Source organism: Coregonus lavaretus, assembly GCF_964263955.1.
Source record: "Coregonus lavaretus genome assembly, contig: HAP1_SCAFFOLD_2004, whole genome shotgun sequence".
NCBI classification, from domain to species: Eukaryota; Metazoa; Chordata; class Actinopteri; order Salmoniformes; family Salmonidae; genus Coregonus; species Coregonus lavaretus.
Genome location: NW_028161811.1, coordinates 19,732 through 44,383, shown reverse-complemented (window position 1 = coordinate 44,383; position 24,652 = coordinate 19,732). Strand labels below are relative to the sequence as shown.

At 40.5% G+C, this 24,652-nt stretch overlaps 2 protein-coding genes across 2 annotated transcripts; both read right to left on the bottom strand.

Moving 5' to 3' along the window:
- Window positions 1-1,003: 1,003 nt before the first annotated feature.
- LOC311120039 (butyrophilin subfamily 1 member A1-like) lies at window positions 1,004-8,668 on the bottom strand. The gene is made up of 10 exons (XM_084194668.1): window positions 8,583-8,668; window positions 8,147-8,215; window positions 7,540-7,902; window positions 7,160-7,447; window positions 6,558-6,686; window positions 3,420-3,452; window positions 3,109-3,129; window positions 2,629-2,655; window positions 2,337-2,363; window positions 1,004-1,947 (listed from the first exon to the last, which is right to left on the bottom strand). The coding sequence occupies exons 2-10, from the start codon at window positions 8,211-8,213 to the stop codon at window positions 1,436-1,438; spliced, it is 1,467 nt and encodes a 488-aa protein (XP_084050794.1). The 5' UTR covers window positions 8,214-8,215; window positions 8,583-8,668; the 3' UTR covers window positions 1,004-1,435.
- An 8,034-nt stretch (window positions 8,669-16,702) lies between these two features.
- Window positions 16,703-21,864, bottom strand: LOC311120036 (butyrophilin subfamily 1 member A1-like; the record flags this gene model as incomplete). The annotated part of the gene is made up of 6 exons (XM_084194667.1): window positions 21,795-21,864; window positions 21,214-21,576; window positions 20,834-21,121; window positions 20,260-20,388; window positions 17,635-17,661; window positions 16,703-17,247 (listed from the first exon to the last, which is right to left on the bottom strand). The coding sequence occupies exons 1-6, from the start codon at window positions 21,856-21,858 to the stop codon at window positions 16,703-16,705; spliced, it is 1,416 nt and encodes a 471-aa protein (XP_084050793.1). The 5' UTR covers window positions 21,859-21,864.
- Window positions 21,865-24,652: the final 2,788 nt, after the last annotated feature.

The following is a 24,652-nucleotide window of genomic DNA, read 5'->3' as shown; positions in this document are numbered from 1 at the left end:
ACACAATCCTGTCTCGGAGCTCATGGCTTGGTTTTTGCTCTGACATGCACTGTCAACTGTGGGACCTTATATAGACAGGTGTGTGCCTTTCCAAATCATGTCCAATCAGTTGAATTTACCACAGAGGACTCCAATCAAGTTGTAGAAACATCTCATGGATGATCAATGGAAACAGGATGCACCTGAGCTCAATTTCGTGTCCCATAGCAAAGGGTCTGAATACATACATAAAAACAATTTGTTTTACTTCCTTATCCAACTCATGTGTGCAAACCAATTATACATATATTATAATAATTAGTTAATTGTAGGCTATCCAAATCCTACTTGCAGACTATCCAATTCCTACTTGCAGGCTATTCAATTCCTGCTACTGCAGTATTCAAATGTAGGCTATCCAATTCCTACTTATATACTGATCCAACAGTATTTTCATGTGATTATAGGAAAACAAATCCCTACTTTTGGATACAATGTAAATCAGTTTCCTTAGATTTACTCTCTGGATCAATTTCCTTAGATCCTCTGAATTAGTTCACCCGCCAGATTCATTATTATAGGAAAATAGTTCAGCCAAATTGAACCCAATAATGTTGTGGATGAGGAGGACAAGAGATATTTCACCATTAAGGCGGCAGGTAGCTTAGAGCGTTGTGCCAGTAACTGAAAGGTCGCTGGTTCTAATCCCTGAGCCGACTAGGTGAAAAATCTGTCGATGTGCCCTTAAGCAAGGCACTTAACCCTAATTGCTCATGTAAGTCGCTCTGGATAAGAGCGTCTGCTAAATCACTAAAATGTAAATGTAAATGTAAGGCTCGGCTGGAAATCAGACAGTCACTTACAGAGACTTTTGAATAAGGTCTCTTACCTTGTTTAGTTGTGGCAGAGGGATGTCTGGTTCCAATCCGAGCGAAACAGATCAAAAAGTCAGGTTGCTCTCATCTGGGTCACAGCACCAAATGTTGTGGAAAACTCAATCCAAAGATTAAGGCATAGACTATATAATTGTATAATAGAAAAATCTTTAATCAAGCAGTTGCGAGGGAGATCTGTCTCTGATTTCACAGGGATGAGTTCAAAGAATAAATGGTTACATGTCCCTTATATAGTGGGAGGTGACAATACAATCATATTGTTACACAACAGTTATTTATACAAGCAACAGTTCCAGAACACAATGGCCTTGTGTTAGAGTGCAGACATACCAGGAGTCTATGAAAGGCATAACATCACAGTCCAACATAGAACATATCCCTTGAGAAGTTACAACAGCTCACCCCAAATTCTGCCACCACAAAAGGATGACATTCAGCATAAATTATACAAGGTGAATTTCCTCTCTGTTAGTATAATCATATAGTGATAAACACATTCCAATTCATTCAGACTGTGAGTAACACACACACACAGTATTTCAATGTTTGGTATAAAACAGTCAGTCAGTGACATCTACAGGAGTGATGACCAGTGACCTGTTATAAATAGTATCAGAATAAAATAATGGATAAAGTTTCTCAGTGAAGGTGTAGCCAGTGAAAGAGTAGATATGAGACCTGGCCTCCACATTGTAGAAGGAGACCTGACCCTCCTCATAATCCACAAACACCCCCACCTTCTGGGGCATCTCTCTCAGGGAGAGGGGGACAGAGGGCCAAGTAAGAGCCTTGTACTTTCCTTTCCTCAGCCACACAGTCCAGCATCCATTGTCAGGTTTCAGGTAAAAGTCATTCTTCATGTTGATGGACTCTCTGACCACTCCTAAAGTCCACCCAGTCTTCCCCTCCACCTGCACCTCATAGTAGAATCTCCCTGAGGAGAAACCTTCCTTTCCCAGGACATAGTGAACTTTATCAAACCTCTCTTGTTTTGTTATACGTTTAACTTGTTTCCTGTCTTCTGACAGGATGAGGTTATGATGTGCTGTATCTGGGTCTAGAGTCACATCCACTATGGAGAGAAACACACACTTTATTAGAATAATTAAATAAATATCAATATGGGGGACGGCATTTTACTGCTCAGTCCATTACTCTAGGACACATGTATAGTGATGTGCTGTATCTGGGTCTAGAGTCACATCCACTGTGAAGTGAAAAATAGTCTATAAAAATAATAAGAAAATAACATCAATATGGGGGACAATATTTTACTGCAGGACTTAATGTACAGTACATTACTGTAGACATATGTAGCCTATAGGTTGTTATTGATAACAACATAAGTATACTGTAGATATGAATGTGTGATCATGTTATTTCAAGTAATACCGGTATGTGAAGATATTAATATTCATGTGAAACTCTAGGTGGGTGGACTGGAGAGTACATCACACTGACCTGCATGTCTTCTGATGGTTTCAAATTCTAGAATATAGAGAAAGAGCTTGTCAGATTTGGGGAAACTATGGTAACATGATGACAAATCTCCCTCTCCTAATCTCCAAACTTTAATGATAAGGTGAGGGATAATTTTTTTAATTCAAGTTCAGAACCAGATGCATATCCAAAGTGACATGGTGTAAAAATACATCACTCTACCATAATACACTGTAGTATACCTACAAACAACAAAAATATGATATGAAGACATCAAATATATTTTAAATCCAATTCAGTGTCATTAATTTACCTGGACACCCCTTCATGTTTACCAAATCTGTGGGTAAATTCAACAAATAAAACCAATTATAATTCCATTTCATTAAAGTGTGAACATGTTTTAATACAACTAAATATAATTATTGTTCTGAACATTGCCATCGCGGTGAGTACAAATTAATTCCAATACAGTTATATTTTACTACATAATTATGACTAATCTTTGTGCTATTTGCACAATGCATATTGTAAGCCCTTAGAAAAGGGCTCTCCAACCCTGTTCCTGGAGGGCTACCATCATGTAGGTTTTCACTCCAACCCTAATCTAGTGCACCTGATTCTAATAATTAGCTGGTTGATAAGTTGAATGAGGTCAGTTACAACTAAGGTTGGATCGAAAAACCTATAGGAAGTTAGCTCTGTAGGAACAGTGTTCCTGAGAATATGTATTGTATATATTGTATATTGACCATAATGGTCTAGTAATGCATCATGTATATCTCCTACTTACCCAGCTGATCAGTGAGTATCTCTACAGACAAACAGAATAATTCAAGTCAATTAAAGCATTCTTAAAGGTGAATAATTAAATTAATTGTTGACAGGGGGATGGGGACAGTGAAAACAATGTGATAAAAAACAATGTCAAATATGTAAGGATTTTAAATCCATGAAACTAGCTGTTGGACTAGCATCCATTTCTGTAACATATTCATGGGTTGGGAATTGTTTGTCTCCAATTGTTGTTTGGGATCCCAATATAATTGGGAGTAAAAAAAAAAAATGACACATTGATGCAAAGGAGTGTTGGACACAACTTACTCAGCCTACGATCCTTGTCATCTTGAACTTTTTCTGCAGACATAAAAAGAGAACAGTTAGCGTGAACATCCTTAATGAACACATCTCACATCCATGGAGAAGACAATTATTAAAATCTGAACATATGACACACTGATGCACAGGACCAGGAGTGTTAAACTCATTCCATGGAGGGCCTAGTGTCTGCTGGTTTTTAGTTTGCCTTTCAATTAAGGACCTAGACAACCAGGTGAGGGGAGTTTCTTACTAATCAATTACCTTAATTCATCAATCAAGTACAAGGGAGGAGTGAAAACCTGCAGACACTCAGCCCTCTGTGGAATGAGTTTAACACGTGCATAGGACTGTTGGACACTACTAACTCAACTCAAGGCTGTGTTTATCTTTACCTTGCTCTGCAGACATAAAAAAGAAACAGACATTAGAGAGAACATCCTTAATGAACACAAGAACCTCAGTGTTTTCTCTGACAAAGTTCCATTTATGGAGGAGAACTGCATGTTTGACATAAGACATTACTTACCTAGCGCTTGACTGTGTTTAGTTTTGGGTACATCTGCAGACATAAAGTTCCATAAAAGGACCTACTCAATACGTTTTTTGACAAAGTCCTTTCCATGAAGGAGCCAATTACACTGATGTGATTCAGAAACCACACACTGTGATTTAAAGAAACCTTATATTAAATAATCTAGCATTTTTGTGGAGAAAGTTGTTTCAAATAAAAATGGGTTTGCCCTATACATTTTTAAATACACATGTACAGTATCTGACCAATGTCTGCTTTTGTCACGACTTCCGCCGAGGCTGCCTCCCCTCCTTGTTCGGGCAGGTTTCGGTGTTCATCGTCACCGGCTTACTAACTACTGCCGATCCCATTCTCATCACTCCACTTGTCATGTCAATCACACACACCTGGTGCTCATTCCCCTAATTAGTATGTGTATACAGTGGGGGGAAAAAGTGTTTAGTCATCCACCAATTGTGCAAGTTCTCCCACTTAAAAAGATGAGAGGCCTGTAATTTTCATCATAGGTACACGTCAACTATGACAGACAAATTGAGAAAAAAATTCCAGAAAATCACATTGTAGGACTTTTTATGAATTTATTTGGAAATTATGGTGGAAAATAAGTATTTGGTCAATAACAAAAGTTTCTCAATACTTTGTTATATACCCTTTGTTGGCAATGACACAGGTCAAACGTTTTCTGTAAGTCTTCACAAGGTTTTCACACACTGTTGCTGGTATTTTGGCCCATTCCTCCATGCAGATCTCCTCTAGAGCAGTGATGTTTTGGGGCTGTCGCTGGGCAACACGGACTTTCAACTCCCTCCAAAGATTTTCTATGGGGTTGAGATCTGGAGACTGGCTAGGCCACTCCAGGACCTTGAAATGCTTCTTACGAAGCCACTCCTTTGTTGCCCGGGCGGTGTGTTTGGGATCATTGTCATGCTGAAAGACCCAGCCACTTTTCATCTTCAATGCCCTTGCTGATGGAAGGAGGTATTCACTCAAAATCTCACGATACATGGCCCCATTCATTCTTTCCTTTACACGGATCAGTCGTCCTGGTCCCTTTGCAGAAAAACAGCCCCAAAGCATGATGTTTCCACCCCCATGCTTCACAGTAGGTATGGTGTTCTTTGGATGCAACTCAGCATTCTTTGTCCTCCAAACACGACGAGTTGGGTTTTTACCAAAAAGTTATATTTTGGTTTCATCTGACCATATGACATTCTCCCAATCCTCTTCTGGATCATCCAAATGCACTCTAGCAAACTTCAGACGGGCCTGGACATGTACTGGCTTAAGCAGGGGGACACGTCTGGCACTGCAGGAGTCCCTGGCGGCGTAGTGTGTTACTGATGGTAGGCTTTGTTACTTTGGTCCCAGCTCTCTGCAGGTCATTCACTAGGTCCCCCCGTGCGGTTCTGGGATTTTTGCTTACCGTTCTTGTGATCATTTTGACCCCACGGGGTGAGATCTTGTGTGGAGCCCCAGATCGAGGGAGATTATCAGTGGTCTTGTATGTCTTCCATTTCCTAATAATTGCTCCCACAGTTGATTTCTTCAAACCAAGCTGCTTACCTATTGCAGGTTCAGTCTTCCCAGCCTGGTGCAGGTCTACAATTTTGTTTCTGGTGTCCTTTGACAGCTCTTTGGTCTTGGCCATAGTGGAGTTTGGAGTGTGACTGTTTGAGGTTGTGGACAGGTGTCTTTTATACTGATAACAAGTTCAAACAGGTGCCATTAATACAGGTAACGAGTGGAGGACAGAGGAGCCTCTTAAAGAAGAAGTTACAGGTCTGTGAGAGCCAGAAATCTTGCTTGTTTGTAGGTGACCAAATACTTATTTTCCACCATAATTTGCAAATAAATTCATTAAAAATCCTATAATGTGATTTTCTGGATTTTTTTCCCTCAATTAGTCTGTCATAGTTGACGTGTACCTATGATGAAAATTACAGGCCTCTCTCATCTTTTTAAGTGGGAGAACTTGCACAATTGGTGGCTGACTAAATACTTTTTTCCCCCACTAAGTGTTCCCTCTGTTCCCATTGTCTTTGTGAGTGATTGTTTATTGTGAGAGCGAGTAGCTCGGTTGAGCTACTCTTCTGTTTGTACTTGCTAAGGTGGAATGTTTTCCCTTGTTATAGTTACGTTTTCACGCTGGGAGCGTTTGATTTATGTAAACGTAATAAACTCTGGACTTCGGTGTTTTACCTCCTGCGCCTGACTCCTTTATTCACACCTCGTCACAGCTTTTTAATTCTAAAGGTCAAATGGGGGGTTCTTATATGTGTCCTGTTTCACTGCATGTACAAGTGGTTAACCTGTACGAGTGTGAGGTGTGAAATGGAAATGTGTTTTTTGCATATCCCAACTCTCCCTGAGATACTCTCGGAGAGTGGGGTCATGGCCAGGGATCAGATTGATGACGACCCTGGAGCAATTAGGGTTAAGTGCCTTGCTCAAGGGTAGATCAACTGATTTGTTTCACCTTGTCGGCTCAGGGAATCGAACTAGCAAGCTTTCGGTTCTAGTACCCAACTCCTTGTGTATGCCACTCTGGAAACTGAACTGTAAAACATTTACATTCAGTCAAATAAACTCTTTAATCAGTTTTCTATTACCGTAGTCATTGCACAAATGTTTCCAGCGCCAGATGGTGAAAGCTAATATGACCACAAGGACAATGCTCAGAGAGACAATCACTGCAAAGGCCACTCTCCATGTGTCTGTGTGAACAAGGATCCGCTCACCTGCAAGACACAAATCAACTGAGATCAGTGACATGCTTACCACTGCTACCAAATAATAAAATTGAAGGGACATTTCACTCATAACGAATGATTTGTCAAACTTTTACAGACCTCAAATGCAGACTAATGTCAAAATGAAACCACATCCCATGACATCAGTTGTGTAGATCCAGCAATATGCCTCAATGACAAATGAATGGAACATTTGAGAACCATCTCATTTCCTGGTTTTCCAGGTTTATTTTGTGCATATCTTTTCCATTCATTTGGGGTGGAGGCATAAAGCTGGATCTACAAAACCAACATTTCATTTTGACATTAGAATACTTTAGTGTTCTAAAAATGTTGACAAACTTGTATCCAATTGTTCTATTTATGTTTCATTATTACTCAGCCTTTGTAATACAAAAGCATATAAAACATGAAAAGTGTTTCATATCAGCTAAACAATAATATGATGTTGTGCAACTCACTAGAGATGTGAAACTCTGTCTCCATGTTGATCTGCTCACTGAGTTGCCTCTGTCTGAGTCTGCAGGTAAAGCGGTTGGTGTCAGTCTCCTTTACAGTGGTCTTTAGTTTGACTATGTAGAACCCCTTATAGTCCCTGTCTGTCTCTGAAGGTCCAGCAGACAGAGTGACACCTTCACTGTCCAGCCACTCCAACTCAGGCTCAGGGAACCAGCCTTTAGATACACACAGCAGACCCATCCCTCCTTCTTTCTGTCCCTCAATGGAAACCTCTGGCTTGGATCCTATAGCTACAGACACAAAGGGAGACTGGAGATGAAGTACTGCTGAGATTGGAAACACTTCGCTGTGGGTTGTTGTATATATGGGGAAATAAATGTACCTCTTATGTGGACTTGAATAGTGGCATCATCATAATGGGTCTTAGACTCAACAAGACATTTGTAAAGTCCATTGTCAGTGCCTTGTACTCTGGTCAGTTTCAAAGAGGTGTTGCCCTTCTTCAGTTCCTCTTTAAACAATGATGTCCTTCCCTCGTAGGAGCGGATCTGATCATGGTATTTGTCTCTGCCATCTTGGTAGAGATGGACTCGAATGTTTGACTGATGGTCTGGGAGGTTGACTCTGAACCAGTCAACTCTCATGTCCTCAGCGCTGATGTTGAGTTTGATGTAACAGGGCAGAATGATGTCATCACCAGCCACAGCAACAATGGCACGAGTCGTACCAAGAACCTCAAACTTCTCTGGAAAGAAAAATAAAACGACCGTGCACATCATCAGCTGTTAGTCCCATTCAGACTTTAACAGACCACACTAAAGATAAACATCAAACCTGGCTCAAATACTCAAGGTTTGCTTGATTTAGCTTGGTTGCCAATGGAATAGCCTGGTACCAAAAGTGCAAACTGTACCCATCGTTCATGCAAATCCTCACATTGTTCATACACAAACACACACACACTCAAAGAACATGTGAGGTCACTCTACCAGAGCCTGCTCTTTGGAGGAGAAGCAGGAGAGTAACACAGAGACAGTCTGTCCAAGTCCACATCATTTCTGAAAGAGAAGATTACATACTGTATATCTATCATAAAGATCCTGAGCCCTAGACCCTCAATGTAATTCAAAGTAGGCTATTTTATGGAGCATATGGTATGGTATGGATTTGCTATTTAATCACCTGAGACCAAAGACAGAAGACTACTTAAGACAGACTTTCTAAAATATGTAAAACTTTTATTAAGGTAAGGTAAGGTAAAGGGAGACGGGACCAAAGGTAACTGAAACTTTAGCCTGTCTGGTTCTCACACACAGTTATTGCCATCAATCAACATTAATTGTGGGGATTTATTAGAATAAAGCATTTCTCCCATTAGCTCTATTATCCCTGACAGCTTTAAACAGATATACAAATAATACTTACAATTAGATACATGCAGATCACAATTGAGGAGGGCTTAAAGCTCGCTTGTCCATGGGGAAAGACTGGAGAAAAAATTAATCTGGTGTGTCTACTGCAAGGCAGGGAAGTAGCTTGCACCATAACTTGATATACTTGTTATTCTTGTAGATGAGATGGAATCCAAACTTTAATCAGCTTGAGTTAACATGGCTTGACTTGAGTTAACGTATGAGGAAGTAGGTGAGAGGTGGCATAGTTTCTAGAAACAAAACTGGGACAAACTGGCTACACTAAGATGTCGCACATAGAGATCACAGGAGGCTGGTAATGGGAGGACGGCTCATAATAATGGCTGCAATGGAGTAAATGGAATGGTATCAACATGGAAACCAGGTCTTTGATGTGTTTGAGACCATTCCATGAATTCCGTTCCAGCCATTACTATGAGCCGGTCCTCCCAAATTAATGTGCCACCAGCCACCTGTGATATAGATGCAAGCGATTGCCCTTACCCTGTACCTCCTCAGACTGGATGTGAAAGATTTTAGAAAATACATTTAAAGACATAGCAACGTATACACGTATTTATTCAACAACATCGTTTTAGATTGTAACAGAAAAGTATTTTAGAGTTTCTGATTTAAAAAAACAACAGTTTAAGAAACTGTAATAATGACATCAAGTTAACACTACAAGGCAGTAGACACACACTGATCACAGTGACATGTCATTGCAGAGACGGAAGAGGAAGTGAGACATCCCACTCCCTAATTTATTTTTTCAATGGAAGTCAATGAACTAAGTAAACCAGACCCAGCTGCTATCGCATTGGTGTCAATGGGAGAGCCACCCCCTTAAGTAGACCGGAACTGACCATTTTTTTCAATGGTAAACGGCCTGAGTGGACTATCTTTATTATCTTTATTTATCCACCATCTTTGGTCATGGCAGATAGGCTGTGGTGCTGTAGAGGGGAAAGCACATGATCATGTTAGAAAATAAAAACTAGTTATTTTATCCTATTTCAGCTCGTATTAATAAGAAATAATGTGGTACTACTGACTAGTACGTCATGATACCTACATATTTGGCAACTGCTTGATACGGTAACCGAACGGTGCTCTACATCATGTTGCTATTTGATCTGGACAAATGCAGTGCACTATATTATGAGGTGTAGTAGGTTATCATTTGACATTAACCCTGAGTGTTCTACCATACCAGTCTCAGAGCAGTACAGTATACAGTATTACACTTTTAACACTATTGGGCCAAACCGAACTCTAATGGGCTGGCTCTGATATTTACCTTCCACATAGTTTCTGGAACCGTGATGGACAAGACCAGGTTAAACGTATAACCAGGCCAGCCCAGTACAGCTGTGTTCATCTTGTCTCAGGTCAGTAGTGTGGAAGGGTATATGAGCTATATTCTAAATGTATGTCTCTGGGTCTGTGTGTTGGCAGTGGTTAGTTGTGATGTCAGACTGCTGAGACAGGCGGGAAACAGAAACAGGAAATACTATAGTCCACCTGAAGTGGGTGGCACGCATCCCATAACACACTGCAAAGAGGAGAGGAGAAAACACACCCACTCTGTTCCAGACTCCAAAACAAGAGAATAGGCCTATCTACAGTATGTAGTCCAGAAGGTGAGAACTGCAGTAGGTTTGATAAAAGGTGAGAACTGCAGTAGGATGGATAAAAGGTGATGACTACAGTAGTATGGATAAAAGGTGATGACTACAGTAGTATGGATAAAAGGTGATGACTACAGTAGTATGGATAAAAGGTGATGACTACAGTAGTATGGATAAAAGGTGATAACTGCAGTAGGGTTGATCAAATGGAATAGGAACTAGTGAGTTGATATTCTGTGTATGACTGTATGGTTTGTATCAGTGTTTGGTTTGTGTTCTATAACAGAGGTTCTCCACCTTTTGTGGATTCTCTACCCACCAATCACATTGGGACCTGTCTGAAGTACCCTTTCATGTGTGTGTGACAGGACATGAACAAATGTTGGTTTACGTGTAATACTTTTGTCTACATATCATTTAATGATATAAATAATGTAATAAAGATAACAATCATTATATCATGATTACCATTACTATTGTTATTATTGACTTTAGAGGGGGTTGTTGGGAAATGTGGAATGTACAGTGGAAGTCGGAAGTTTACATACACCTTAGCCAAATACATTTGAACTCAGTTTTTCACAATTCCTTGCATTTAATCCTAGTACAAATTCCCTGTTTTAGGTCAGTTAGGATCACCACTTTATTTTAAGAATGTGAAATGTCAGAATAACAGTAGAGATAATGATTTATTTCAGCTTTTATTTCTTTCATCACATTCCCAGTGGGTCAGAAGTTTACATACACTCAATTAGTATTTGGCAGCATTGCCTTTAAATTGTTTAACTTGGGTCAAACGTTTCGGGTTGCCTTCCACAAGCTTCCCACCATAAGTTGGGTGAATTTTGGCCCATTCCTCCTGACAGAGCTGGTGTAACTGAGTCAGGTTTGTAGGCCTCCTTGCTCGCACACGCTTTTTCAGTTCTGCCCACAAATTTTCTATAGGATTGAGGTCAGGGCTTTGTGATGGCCACTCCAATACCTTGACTTTGTTGTCCTTAAGCAGTTTTGCCACAACTTTGGAAGTATGCTTGGGGTCATTGTCCATTTGGAAGACCCATTTGTGACCAAGCTTTAACTTCCTGACTGATGTCTTGAGATGTTGCTTCAATATATCCACATCATTTTCCTTCCTCATGATGCCATCTATTTTGTGAAGTGCACCAGTCCCTCCTGCAGCAAAGCACCCCCACAGCATGATGCTGCCACCCCTGTGCTTCACAGTTGGGATGGTGCTCTTCGGCTTGCAAGCCTTCCCCTCTTTCCTCCAAACATAACGATGGTCATTATGGCCAAACAGTTCTATTTTTGTTTCATCAGACCAGAGGACATTTCTCCAAAAAGTACGATCTTTGTCCCCATGTGCAGTTGCAAACCGTAGTCGGGCTTTTTTATGGCGGTTTTGGAGCAGTGGCTTCTTCCTTGCTGAGCAGCCTTTCAGGTTATGTCGATACAGGACTCGTTTTACTGTGGACATAGATACTTTTGTACCTGTTTCCTCCAGCATCTTCACAAGGTCCTTTGCTGTTGTTCTGGGATTGATTTGCACTTTTCGCACCAATGTACGTTCATCTCTAGGAGACAGAACACGTTTCCTTCCTGAGCGGTATGATGGCTGCGTGGTCCCATGGTGTTTATACTTGCGTACTATTGTTTGTACAGATGAACGTGGTACCTTCAGGCATTTGGAAATTGCTCACAAGGATGAACCAGACTTGCGGAGGTCAACAATATTTTTTCTGAGGTCTTGGCTGATTTCTTTTGATTTTCCCATTATGTCAAGCAAAGAGGCACTGAGTTTGAAGGTAGGACTTGAAATACATCCACAGGTACACCTCCAATTGACTCAAATTATGTCAATTAGCCTATCAGAAGCTTCTAAAGCCATGACATCATTTTCTGGAATTTTCCAAGGTGTTTACAGGCACAGTCAATTTAGTGTATGTAAACTTCTGACCCACTGGAATTGTGATACAGTGAATTATAAGTGAAATAATCTGTCTGTAAAGAATTGTTGGAAAAATTACTTGTGTCATGCACAAAGTAGATGTCCTAACCGACTTGCCAAAACTATAGGTTGTTAACAAGAAATTTGTGGAGTGGTTGAAAAACGAGTTTTAATGACTCCAACCTAAGTGTCCCCCCCTCCCCCCCCCCCCCCCCCCCCCCCCCCCCTAAAAAAAATATATATAAAAACAAAAAATACAATTGTAAAGTGGTTATCCCACTGGCTATAGGGTGAATGCACCCATTTGTAAGTCGCTCTGGATAAGAGCGTCTGCTAAATGACGTAAATGTAAATGTAAAAATGTAAATGTAAACTTCAGATTTCAACTGTATTAGCCATTTCATGCAATCTAGAGCCTTAATTATATCAAATAAGGAAGCCATTCAAACTAACACAGTAAATCTCGGGAGACCGAGAAAGAGAGGAGGTAGTGAAAGAGAGGACAGTGAAAGAGAGGACAGTGAAAGAGAGGACACAGTGAAAGAGGAGACAGTGAAAGAGAGGACAGTGAAAGAGAGGACACAGTGAAAGAGGAGACAGTGAAGGAGAGGACAGTGAAAGAGAGGACACAGTGAAAGAGGAGACAGTGAAGGAGAGGACAGTGAAAGAGAGGAAAGAGTGAAAAGAGAGGAGACAGAGAAAGGGTAGACCAGGGGAGAGAAAAAGAGACAAGGCCCACTGCACTGAGGGATATGACAGACAGACAGACACACCCTGCCACAGCACACAGGTGGTGTGGGATATAAATACCCAGTGATGAAGAATGGATAAAACACAGTCTGCCCACACTGGTCTCTGTCTCAGGGACCTCACGAGGAGCCATTCTTATAGCATCCCAAATGGCACTGATGCACTATTCTTTACCATAGCCCTTAGGACAGTGTTTCTCAAACATCTCCTCAGGGACCCCCAGCTGTTCCATGTATTTGATCTAGTCCAGAGCTAGCACACCTGATTCAACTTGTCAACTAAAAATCAACCCCTTGAATAAGTGAGTTAGGTGAAATAGTTCAGAGCTACAACAAAATGGTGAAACATCTGGGGGTCCCAGAGGAGAACCACTGCCATAGGGAATAGGGTGTCCACTCTTCTCTTCCCCTCCCCTCTCCTCCTCCCCCACGTCCCAAATCGCACCCTTTTCCGTATATAGTGCACTACTTTGACCAGAGTCTATGGGGAATAGGGTGCCATTGTCTGCCACAGTGGACACATCATAATAACCATAAAAACACAGAAATGGTTCCAATGGTTTACAAAAACATTCAATGAATTGTGTGTTTGGTGTAGGCTTACCTTGGTGTGACATTTTGATAGCCGTGTAATTCTCTCTCGGACAAGGTGAGTTTTATCAATATATTCGCCTCAATTTACTCAAAATAAATTGCAATGCTAATTATTGATAAAAGTTACCTTGTCCGAAAGAGATTTGAATGGTTATCAAAACGTCACTCCAGGGTAAGCCTACACGAAACACAGACCTTATATGAAGTAGTTCTAAAATCCCAGATGGAAAAATTAATGGTGAAAAAACTATTGGAACCGTTTCTGGGTTTTATGACTCATCGATTCACGGTGAAGCGTGGCTTAATATGACCACACCCTCGAGTAGGGTACAGACGTAGGGTACTCCCTTTACTCCCATGTTAAATCTCCCTGTGGAGAAACCTTCCTTTCCCAGGACACTGACACAAGTATCAAACCTCTCTGGGTTGTCAGAGAGATGCTGGCATACGTCTCCATTTCTAACTTGTTTCCTATCTTCAGACAGGATGAAAGTGGGATTTGCTGTATCTGGGTCTAGAGTCACATCCACTGTGGCGAGAAACATCCACTTTATTATATATATGTATATATATATATATATTTTTTTTAACATAAATATGGGGAAGTTATTTTACTGCAGGACTTTACTGTAGACATATGTAGCCTATAAACATAGAAAATGCACCATTCTTTGTCTGAGACTTTATGTCCCAGACCCTTTAGATAGAGCTTTAACCTGATCTTTATCAACTGATCCATAAGGGAACCACTCTGAACAGTTACCAGATGACTTTATACACCACTTACGTACGTCTACGTGTGGGTGAACAAGTTGTATATCATTTTTATTTATATTGTTTTCTCTCTAGTAACCCATTGTACACATACAGTGCATTTTGAAAGTATTCAGACCCCTTGACTTTTTCCACATTTTGTTACGTTACAGGCTTAGGTTTCTCAGAAGATGTTCGATCGCGTTGAAGTCCGGGATGTGGCTGGGCCACTCAAGGACATTCAGAGACTTGTCCCAAAGCCACTCCTGTGTTGTCTTGGCTGTGTGCTTAGGGTCATTGTCCTGTTGGAAGTTTGAGGTCCTGAGAGCTCTGGAGCAGGTTTTCATCAAGGATCTCTCTGTACTTTCCTCCGTTCATCTTTCCCTGTCCCTGCCGCTGAAAAACATCCCCACAGCATGATGCTGCCACCACCATGCTTCACAGTAGGGATGGTGCCAGGTTTCAGATGTGACGCTTGGCATTCAGGCCAAAGAGTTCAATCTTGGTTTCATCAGACCAGAGAATCTTGTTTCTCATGGTCTGCGAGTCTTTAGGTGCCTTTTGGCAAACTCCAAGCGGGCTGTCATGTGCCTTTTACTGAGGAGTGGCTTCTGTCTGGCCACTCTACCATAAAGGCCTTATTGTTGGAGTGCTGCAGAGATGGTTGTCCTTCTGGAAGGTTATCCGGTCTCCACAGAGGAACTCTAGAGCTCTGTCAGAGTGACCATCGGGTTCTTGGTTACCTCCCTGACCAAGGCCCTTCTCCCCCGATTGTTCAGTTTGGCCGGGCGGCCAGCTCTAGGAAGACTCTTGGTGGTTCTAAACTTTCATTTAAGAATGATGGAGGCCACTGTGTTCTTGGGGACCTTCAATGCTGCAGAAATGTTTTTGTACCCTTCCCCAGATGTGTGCCTCGACACAATCCTGTCTCGGAGCTCATGGCTTGGTTTTTGCTCTGACATGCACTGTCAACTGTGGGACCTTATATAGACAGGTGTGTGCCTTTCCAAATCATATCCAATCAGTTGAATTTACCACAGGTGGACTCCAATCAAGTTGTAGAAACATCTCATGGATGATCAATGGAAACAGGATGCACCTGAGCTCAATTTCGAGTCTCATAGCAAAGGGTCTGAAAACATACGTAAAAACAATTTTTACTTCCTTATCCAACTCATGTGTGCAAACCAATTATACATATATTATAATAATTAGTTAACACTGCTACTGCAGTGTTCAAATGTAGGCTATCCAATTCCTACTTATACTGATCCAACAGTATTTTCATGTGATTATTGGAAAGCCAATCCCTACTATTGGAGACAATGTAAATCAGTTTCCTTAGATTTACTCTCTAGATCATTTTACTTAGATCCTCTGAACCAGTTCACTGGCCAGATTCATTATTATAGGAAAATAGTTCAGCCAAATTGAGCCCCAACATTTTGTGGATGAGGAGGACAAGAGATATTTCACCATTAAGGCTCGGCTGGAAAACAGACAGTCCCTCACAAATAATTTTTAATAAGGTCTTGTAGTGTCGAGTTAATGTGGCTAATTATGCTGTAACAAAGGAGTCCGCTTATACTGAGCTTTGATCACAAGATTTCAGCATAAGTTTACAGATGTCTATAGCATCCGGAGAACAGAGTCCCAAAAGAATAAGTCTGTTCTAATGTTCTTTGTCTCTAGCCCATACTTATAATCTTTACAAAAATATGGGTGGCTCCCTCTACTGTCCAATCCCCTGTCTACAACACACAGACTCCCTCTGTTCTATGAGGTGTCACTCTAAAACGGCTCCCTCTGAAACTGAATAAACATCCTCTCAGGTTCCACTTAAAACATTAGCAAAGTCATAATTCTCCATACACTACAGTCTCTTACCTTTTATAGTTGTGGCCAGAGGGATGTCTGGGTCCAAGCCAAGCGAAACAGATAAAAAAAGTCAGGTCGCTCTCATCTGGGTCACAGCACCAAATGTTGTGGAAAACTCAATCCAAAGATTAAGGCATAGACCATATAATTGTATAATAAAAACATATTTAATCAAGCAGTTGCGAGGGAGATCTGTCTCTGATTTCACAGGGAAGAGCTCCAAGAGTAAATGGTTACATGTCCCTTATATAGTGGGAGGTGACAATACAATCATATTGTTACACAACAGTTATTTATACAAGCAACAGTTCCAGAACACAATGGCCTTGTGTTAGAGTGCAGACGTACCAGGAGTATATGAAAGGCATAACATCACAGTCCAACACAGAACATATCCCTTGAGAAGTTACAACAGCTCACCCCAAATTCTGCCACCACAAAAGGATGACATTCAGCAGAAATTATACAAGGTGAATTTCCTCTCTGTTAGTATAATCATATAGTGATAAACACATTGCAATTCATTCAGAATGTGAGTAACACACACACACACAGTACTTCAATGTTTGGCATAAAACAGTCAGTCAGGGACAGGACTCAGCCCCACTACAGGAGTGATGACCAGTGGGGCTGAGTTACCAATAGTACCAGAATAAAATAATGGATCGAGTTTCTCAGTGAAGGTGCAGCCAGGGAATGAGTAGATATGAGAACTGGCCTCCACATTATAGAAGGAGACCTGACCCTCCTCATAATCCACAAACACCCCCACCTTCTGGGGTTCCCTCCGGGAGAGGGGGACAGAGGGCCCAGTAAGAGCCTTGTACTCTCCATCCCTCAGCCACACAGTCCAGTATCCATTGTCAGGTTTCAGGTGAATCATCCTCTTCCTGTTGATGGACTTGCTGACCACTCCTAAAGTCCACCCAGTCTTCCCCTCCACCTGCACCTCATAGTACAATCTCCCTGAGGAGAAACCTTCCTTTCCCAGGACATAGTGAACTTCATCAAACCTCTCTGGGTTGCCAGGGGACTTCTGATTTCCGTTTCCACATCTCACTTGTTTCCTGTCTTCAGACAGGATGAGCTGGGGATGTGCTGTATCTGGGTCTAAAGTCACATCCACTATGGAGAGAAACACACTTTATTAGAATAATTAAATAAATATCAATATGGGGGACGGCATTTTACTGCTCAGTCCATTACTCTAGGACACATGTATAGTGATGTGCTGTATCTGGGTCTAGAGTCACATCCACTGTGAAGTGAAAAATAGTCTATAAAAATGAGAAGAAAATAACATCAATATGGGGGACAATATTTTACTGCAGGACTTAATGTACAGTACATTACTGTAGACATATGTAGCCTATAGGTTGTTATTGATAACAACATAAGTATACTGTAGATATGAATGTGTCATCATGTTATTTCAAGTAATACCGCTATGTGAAGATATTAATATTCATGTGAAACTCTAGGTGGGTGGACTGGAGAGTAGATCACACTGACCTGCATGTCTTCTGATGGTTTCAAATTCTAGAATATAGAGAAAGAGCTTGTCAGATTTGTGGAAACTATGGAACATGATGACAAATCTCCCTCTCTTAATCTCCAGACTTTAATGATAAGGTGAGGGATATTTTTTTTAAATTCAAGTTCAGCACCAGATACATATCCAAAGTGACATGGCTGTAAAAATACATCACTCTACCATAATATACTGTAGTATACCTACAAACAACAAAAATATGATATGAAGACATCAAATATATTTTAAATCAAATTCAGTGTCATTAATTTACCTGGACACCCCTTCATGTTTACAAAATCTGTGGGTAAATTCAACAAATAAAACCAATTATAATTCCAGTTCATTCAAGTGTGAACATGTTTTAATACAACAAAATATAATTATTGTTCTGAACATTGCCATCGCAGTGAGTAAAAATTAATTCCAATACAGTTATATTTTACTACATAATTATGACTCATCTTTGTGCTATTTGCACAATGCATATTGTAAGCCCTTAGAAAAGGGCTCTCCAACCCTGTTCCTGGAGGGCTACCATCATGTAGGTTTTCACTCCAACCCTAATCTAGTGCACCTGATTCTAATAATTAGCTGGTTGATAAGTTGAATGAGGTCAGTTACAACTAAGGTTGGATTGAAAAACCTATAGGAAGTTAGCTCTGTAGGAACAGTGTTCCTGAGAATATATATTGTATATTGACCATAATGGTCTAGTAATGCATCATGTATATCTCCTACTTACCCAGCTGATCAGTGAGTATCTCTACAGACAAACAGAATAATTAAAGTCAATTAAAGCATTCTTAAAGGTGAATAATGAAATTAATTGTTGACAGGGGGATGGGGACAGTGAAAACAATGTGATAAAAAAACAATGTCAAATATGTAAGGATTTTAAATCCATGAAACTAGCTGTACTAGCATCCATTTCTGTAACATTCATGTAATGGGGATTGTTTGTCTCCAATTGTTGTTTGGGATCCCAATATAATTGGGAGTAAAAAAAAAAAGACATTGATGCAAAGGAGTGTTGGACACAACTTACTCAGCCTACAATCCTTGTCATCTTGAACTTTTTCTGCAGACATAAAAAGAGAACAGTTAGCGTGAACATCCTTAATGAACACATCTCACATCCATGGAGAAGACAATTATTAAAATCTGAACATATGACACACTGATGCACAGGACCAGGAGTGTTAAACTCATTCCATGGAGGGACTAGTGTCTGCTGGTTTTTAGTTTGCCTTTCAATTAAGGACCTAGACAACCAGGTGAGGGGAGTTTCTTACTAATCAATTAGCTTAATTAATCAATCAAGTACAAGGGAGGAGTGAAAACCCACAGACACTTGGCCCTCTGTGGAATGAGTTTAACACGTGCATAGGACTGTTGGACACTACTAACTCAACTCAAGGCTGTGTTCATCTTTAACTGCAGACATAAAAAAGAAACAGACATTAGAGAGAACATCCTTAATGAACGCAAGAATCTCAGTGTTTTCTCTGACAAAGTTCCATTTATGGAGGAGAACTGCATGTTTGACATTACTTACCTAGCTCTTGACTGTGTTTAGTTTTGGATGCATCTGGAGGCATGAAAATAGATAACAGTTCACAAAAGGACCTACTCAAGATGTTTTTTGACAAAGTCCTTTCCATGAAGGAGCCAATTACACTGATGTGATTCAGAAACCACACACTGTGATTTAAAGAAACCTTATATTAAATAATCTAGCATTTTTGTAGAGAAAGTTGTTTCAAATAAAAATGGGTTTGCCCTATACATAGATTTTTAAAAAATACAAAATCCTTAAATACACATGTACAGTATCTGACCAATGTCTGCTTTTGTCACGACTTCCGCCGAGGCTGCCTCCCCTCCTTGTTCGGGCAGGTTTCGGTGTTCATCGTCACCGGCTTACTAACTACTGCCGATCCCATTCTCATCACTCCACTTGTCATGTCTTGTCTTGTCAATCACACACACCTGGTGCTCATTCCCCTAATTAGTATGTATATAAGTGTTCCCCTTGTCTTTGTGAGTGATTGTTTATTGTGAGAGCGAGGAGCTCGGTTGAGCTACTCTTCTATTTGTACTTGCCAAGGTGGAATATTTTCCCTTGTATTAGTTTCGTTTTCACGCTGGGAGCGTTTTATTTATGTAAACGGAATAAACTCTGGACGTTTTACCTCCTGCGCCTGACTCCTTCATTCACACCTCATCACAGCTTTTTAATTCTAAAGGTCAAATAGGGGTTTTTTTGTATTTGTACTGTTTCACTGCATGTACAAGTGGTTAACCTGTACGAGTGTGAGGTGTGAAATGGAAATGTGTTTTTTGCATATCCCAACTCTCTCTGAGATACTCTCGGAGAGTGGGGTCATGGCCAGGGATCAGATTGATGATGACCCTGGAGCAATTAGGGTTAAGTGCCTTGCTCAAGGGTAGATCAACTGATTTGTTTCACCTTGTCAGCTCAGGGAATCGAACTAGCAAGCTTTCGGTTCTAGTACCCAACTCCTTGTGTATGCCACTCTGGAAACTGCACTGTAAAACATTTACATTCAGTCAAATAAACTCTTTAATTAGTTTTCTATTACCGTAGTCATTGGACAAACGATTCCAGCGCCAGATGGTGAAAGCTAATATGACCACAAGGACAATGCTCAGAGAGACAATCACTGCAAAGGCCACTCTCCATGTGTCTGTGTGAACAAGGATCAGCTCACCTGCAAGACACAAATCAACTGAGATCAGTGACATGCTTACCACTGCTACCAAATAATAAAATTGAAGGGACATTTCGCTCATAAAGAATGATTTGTCAAACTTTTACAGACCTCATGCAGACTAATGTCAAAATGAAACCACATCCCATGACATCAGTTGTGTAGATCCAGCAATATGCCTCAATGCCAAATGAATGGAACATTTGAGAACCATCTCATTTCCTGGTTTTCCATTCATTTGGGGTGGAGGCATAAAGCTGGATCTACAAAACCAACATTTCATTTTGACATTAGAATACTTTAGTGTTCTTAAAATGTCGACAAACTTGTATCCAATTGTCCTATTTATGTTTCATTATTACTCAGCCTTTGTAATACAAAAGCATATAAAACATTAAAAGTGTTTCATATCAGCTAAACAATAATATGATGTTGTGCAACTCACTAGAGATGTGAAACTCTGTCTCCATCTTAATCTGCTCATTGAGCTGCCTCTGTCTGAGTCTGCAGGTAAAGTGGTTGGTGTCAGTCTCCTTTACAATGGTCTTTAGTTTGACTATGTAGAACCCCTTATAGTCCCTGTCTGTCTCTGAAGGTCCAGCAGACAGAGTGACCCCTTCACTGTCCAGCCACTCCAACTCAGGCTCAGGGAACCAGCCTTTAGATACACACAGCAGACCCATCCCTCCTTCTTTCTGTCCCTCAATGGAAACCTCTGGCTTGGATCCTATAGCTACAGACACAAAGGGAGACTGGACATGAAGTACTGCTGAGATTGGAAACACTTCGCTGTGGGTTGTTGTATATATGGGGAAAGAAATGTACCTCTTATGTAGACCTGAATGGTGCCATCATCATAATGGGTCTTAGACTGAACAAGACATTTGTTAAGTCCATCGTCAGTGCCTTGTACCCTGGTCAGTTTCAAAGAGGTGTTTCCCTTTTTCAGTTCCTCTTTAAACAATGATGTCCTTCCCTCGTAGGAGCGGATCTGATCATGGTATTTGTCTCTGCCATCTTGGTAGAGATGGACTTGAGTATTTGACTGATTGACTGGGAGGTTGAATCTGAACCAGTCAACTCTCATGTTCTCAGCGCTGATGTTGGGTTTGATGTAACAGGGCAGAATGATGTCATCACCAGCCACAGCAGCAATGGCACGAGTCGGACCAAGAACCTCAAAACTTTCTGGAGAGAGAATCAACCATTCAGATTGTACAAACCTCACTAAAGACACATGTTGGTGCAAGTCATACTCAGGTACTGATGTGTCACAACAACTATCATGTTGTGATCATCATATACCAGTGCTGGTCAGGATTATGTACACTATCACACACACACACACACACATACACACACACATACACAAACACACACAAAGACAGAATGTGAGGGTACTGTACCAGAGTCTGCTCTGTGCAGGAGAAGCAGGAGAGTCACACACAAACAACCTGGCCCAGTCATCATGATGACCTCTTTACCCTGAGATTAAAGACAGACAGACTCTCTTAAGTATGTCAACTTTATCACAATATAGTTTAAAGTATGGGCTGGAGTGAGAGAGTAACATTTGAAAGTTCCGGTTGGATTGGGACAATTTATCCATGTAAACATAAAGGGAGATAGGAACAAAGATCAACTGAAACTCTACACTGCCTGATACTCAAGTTTACAGTCAGTTCTTAACTTTCACTTTGCACGCAGAACACAACTGAGAAGGACCTAGTTTCAAGATGGACTTTGGGGAAAGGCAGGAAGAATGAGGAATAAAATAACGTGCTTCCACTGCAAGGCAGGAATGGTCACAGATGAAAGGAGAAACCCAGATAGGTCCTCTGTAGCTCAGCTGGTAGAGCACGGCGCTTGTAACGCCAAGGTAATGGGTTCGATCCCCGGGACCACCCATACACACAAAAAAATGTATGCACGCATGACTGTAAATCGCTTTGGATAAAAGCGTCTGCTAAATGGCATATTATTATTATTATTATTATTATTATTATTATTATTATCACATGGGGTAGAAATCTGAAGCATCTAGTGAGGGCTTCTGCTCACCACCAAATATGGTGATAAGAGGAAGTCAAGTGGAACACAAATACGTCCTAAAATTAGCCAATAGGATCTCGCTATCTTGTGCTTGGCTCTACCCACCACCTTGCCGTTCTGTCCACTGTGATTTATTGGCTCCCAATGTAAACAACATTGCTTTTCTATCTTGGGTAGTTATCATAATCTTTGCTTTCGTCTCCAAAAGTGAAAGTGAAACTCCTGAACTATCCTGATCTATCGCACTGACTTCAAGTTAACACTAGAGGGCAGTAGACACACATTGATCAAAGGGACGTGGTAGATGGGCTGTGGCGCTGTAGAGGGAAAAGTACATCTTCATGTTAGGAAATACACATCACTTACAATCATTTTTCAGATCATATTTACATGATTTTTTGTTTTTTTATGATGTGCTGACTATTATCAAGTGGTGCCTACTGGTACTTACGTCTATAGAAAATGACGAATTATACGTCTATGCATATCCTGCTGAGACCCGAAAAAAATAGTTTTTTTGTAATATTTTATTTTACATAACATAAGTGCTTTTGTGAAGAAGAAAAAAACATCTTACCAAGAAAAGTGCAAAATTGTCCTTTGTAGTGGTCATTAGGACATAAACACGAAAACATTTACATTACAGTCAATTTATTTATATTTTTTATTTCACCTTTATTTAACCAGGTAAGCCAGTTGAGAACAGGTTCTCATTTACAACTGCGACCTGGCCAAGATAAAGCAAAGTAGTGCAATAAAAACAACAGAGTTACATATGGGGTAAAAAAAAAAAACATAAAGTCAGAAAATACAACAGAAAATATATATACAGTGTGTGCAAATGTAGCAAGTTATGGAGGTAAGGCAATAAATAGGCTATAGTGCAGAATAATTACAATAGTATTAACACTGGAATGCTAGATGTGCAAGAGATTATGTGCAAATAGAGATACTGGGGTGCAAAAGAGCAAAATAAATAACAATATAGGGATGAGGTAGTTGGGTGGGCTAATTTCGGATGGGCTGTGTACAGGTGCAGTGATCGGTAAGGTGCTCTGACAACTGATGCTTAAAGTTATTAAGGGAGATAAGAGTCTCCAGCTTCAGAGATTTTTGCAATTCGTTCCAGTCAATGGGTAGAGTAGGTGGAAAACATGGTGGCGGCATCAGGCTGTCCACTACAGAGGACATTTCTTGATAAGCTCTGATTTAAGGTGAAAATATTACACATTCCTGAAAACTCACTTAACTATTCCTAAGATATTTACTTACTAGAAACAATTTGAAAAAATATATATAATTAATAACTACAAACACTTTTCAAATGTCCATAAAATGTGCTAACTTTGATGGTAGACATTTTTTTAAAGAACCAGGAAGATAACGTTGTCAAGGTCACACCTCCACACTTAATACAGTGGTTTGTATGGCCTCAGAGATAATGACCAAGAACTGATGTCCACTAGAGAGGACAAAAATTGCTGGGTCTCAGGAGCATATATCTAAGAACTCAACAGTTTTTGCAACTTCCTGGTAGAGAACAGTGCTCTACATCATGGTGCTATGTGATCTGGTAAAATGCAATGCACTATATTATGAGGTGTAGTGGGGTATCGTTTGAGACTAACCCTCAGAGTTCCACCATACCAATCTCAGAGCAGAATAGGATAACATTTGGGACACAAACTGACTGCTGAGACAGGCAAGTAAAAGGAACAGGAAACAGATTTTATTAAGTATATAAAACATGATCACAATACATATAAAGTATTACATATATAGTATTACATGTACTGTGGCACCCCAGAGCAACATTTGAAACATGTATCTCTATAACCCCATAATCATAATGAACAGTACACATTCAGCAGTACACATTCAGCAGTACACATTCAGCAGTACACATTCAGCAGTACACATTCAGCAGTACACATTCAGTAGTACACATTCAGCAGTACTCATACAGCAGTACACATTCAACAGTACACATTCAGCAGTACACATTCAGTATGCAGACTGTCACTGAGTGACTCATGCTCCATACCTCATCCATACTGAATGTCACATAATGAACAGTGTCACCCCCATTCTCTGTGGACTGCTGGCTTGGACTACAGGAAACGCAGGGCCTTCTGACACTGACATAAAGCACACTAGAGGGCAGTAGACACACACTGATCAAAGGGACATGGTAGCTAAGCTTCAATATGTA

Excerpts from the sequence above, each read along its gene's own strand:
- LOC311120039 (XM_084194668.1), bottom strand. The coding sequence starts at position 8,213 with ATGATGTGGACTTGGACAGACTGTCTCTGTGTTACTCTCCTGCTTCTC. Across the intron at positions 7,903-8,146 it reads CCTCCAAAGAGCAGGCTCTG|AGAAGTTTGAGGTTCTTGGT; the intron begins GTAGAGTGACCT and ends TTTTCTTTCCAG. Across the intron at positions 6,687-7,159 it reads GACAGAGTTTCACATCTCTA|GTGAGCGGATCCTTGTTCAC; the intron begins GTGAGTTGCACA and ends TGTGTCTTGCAG.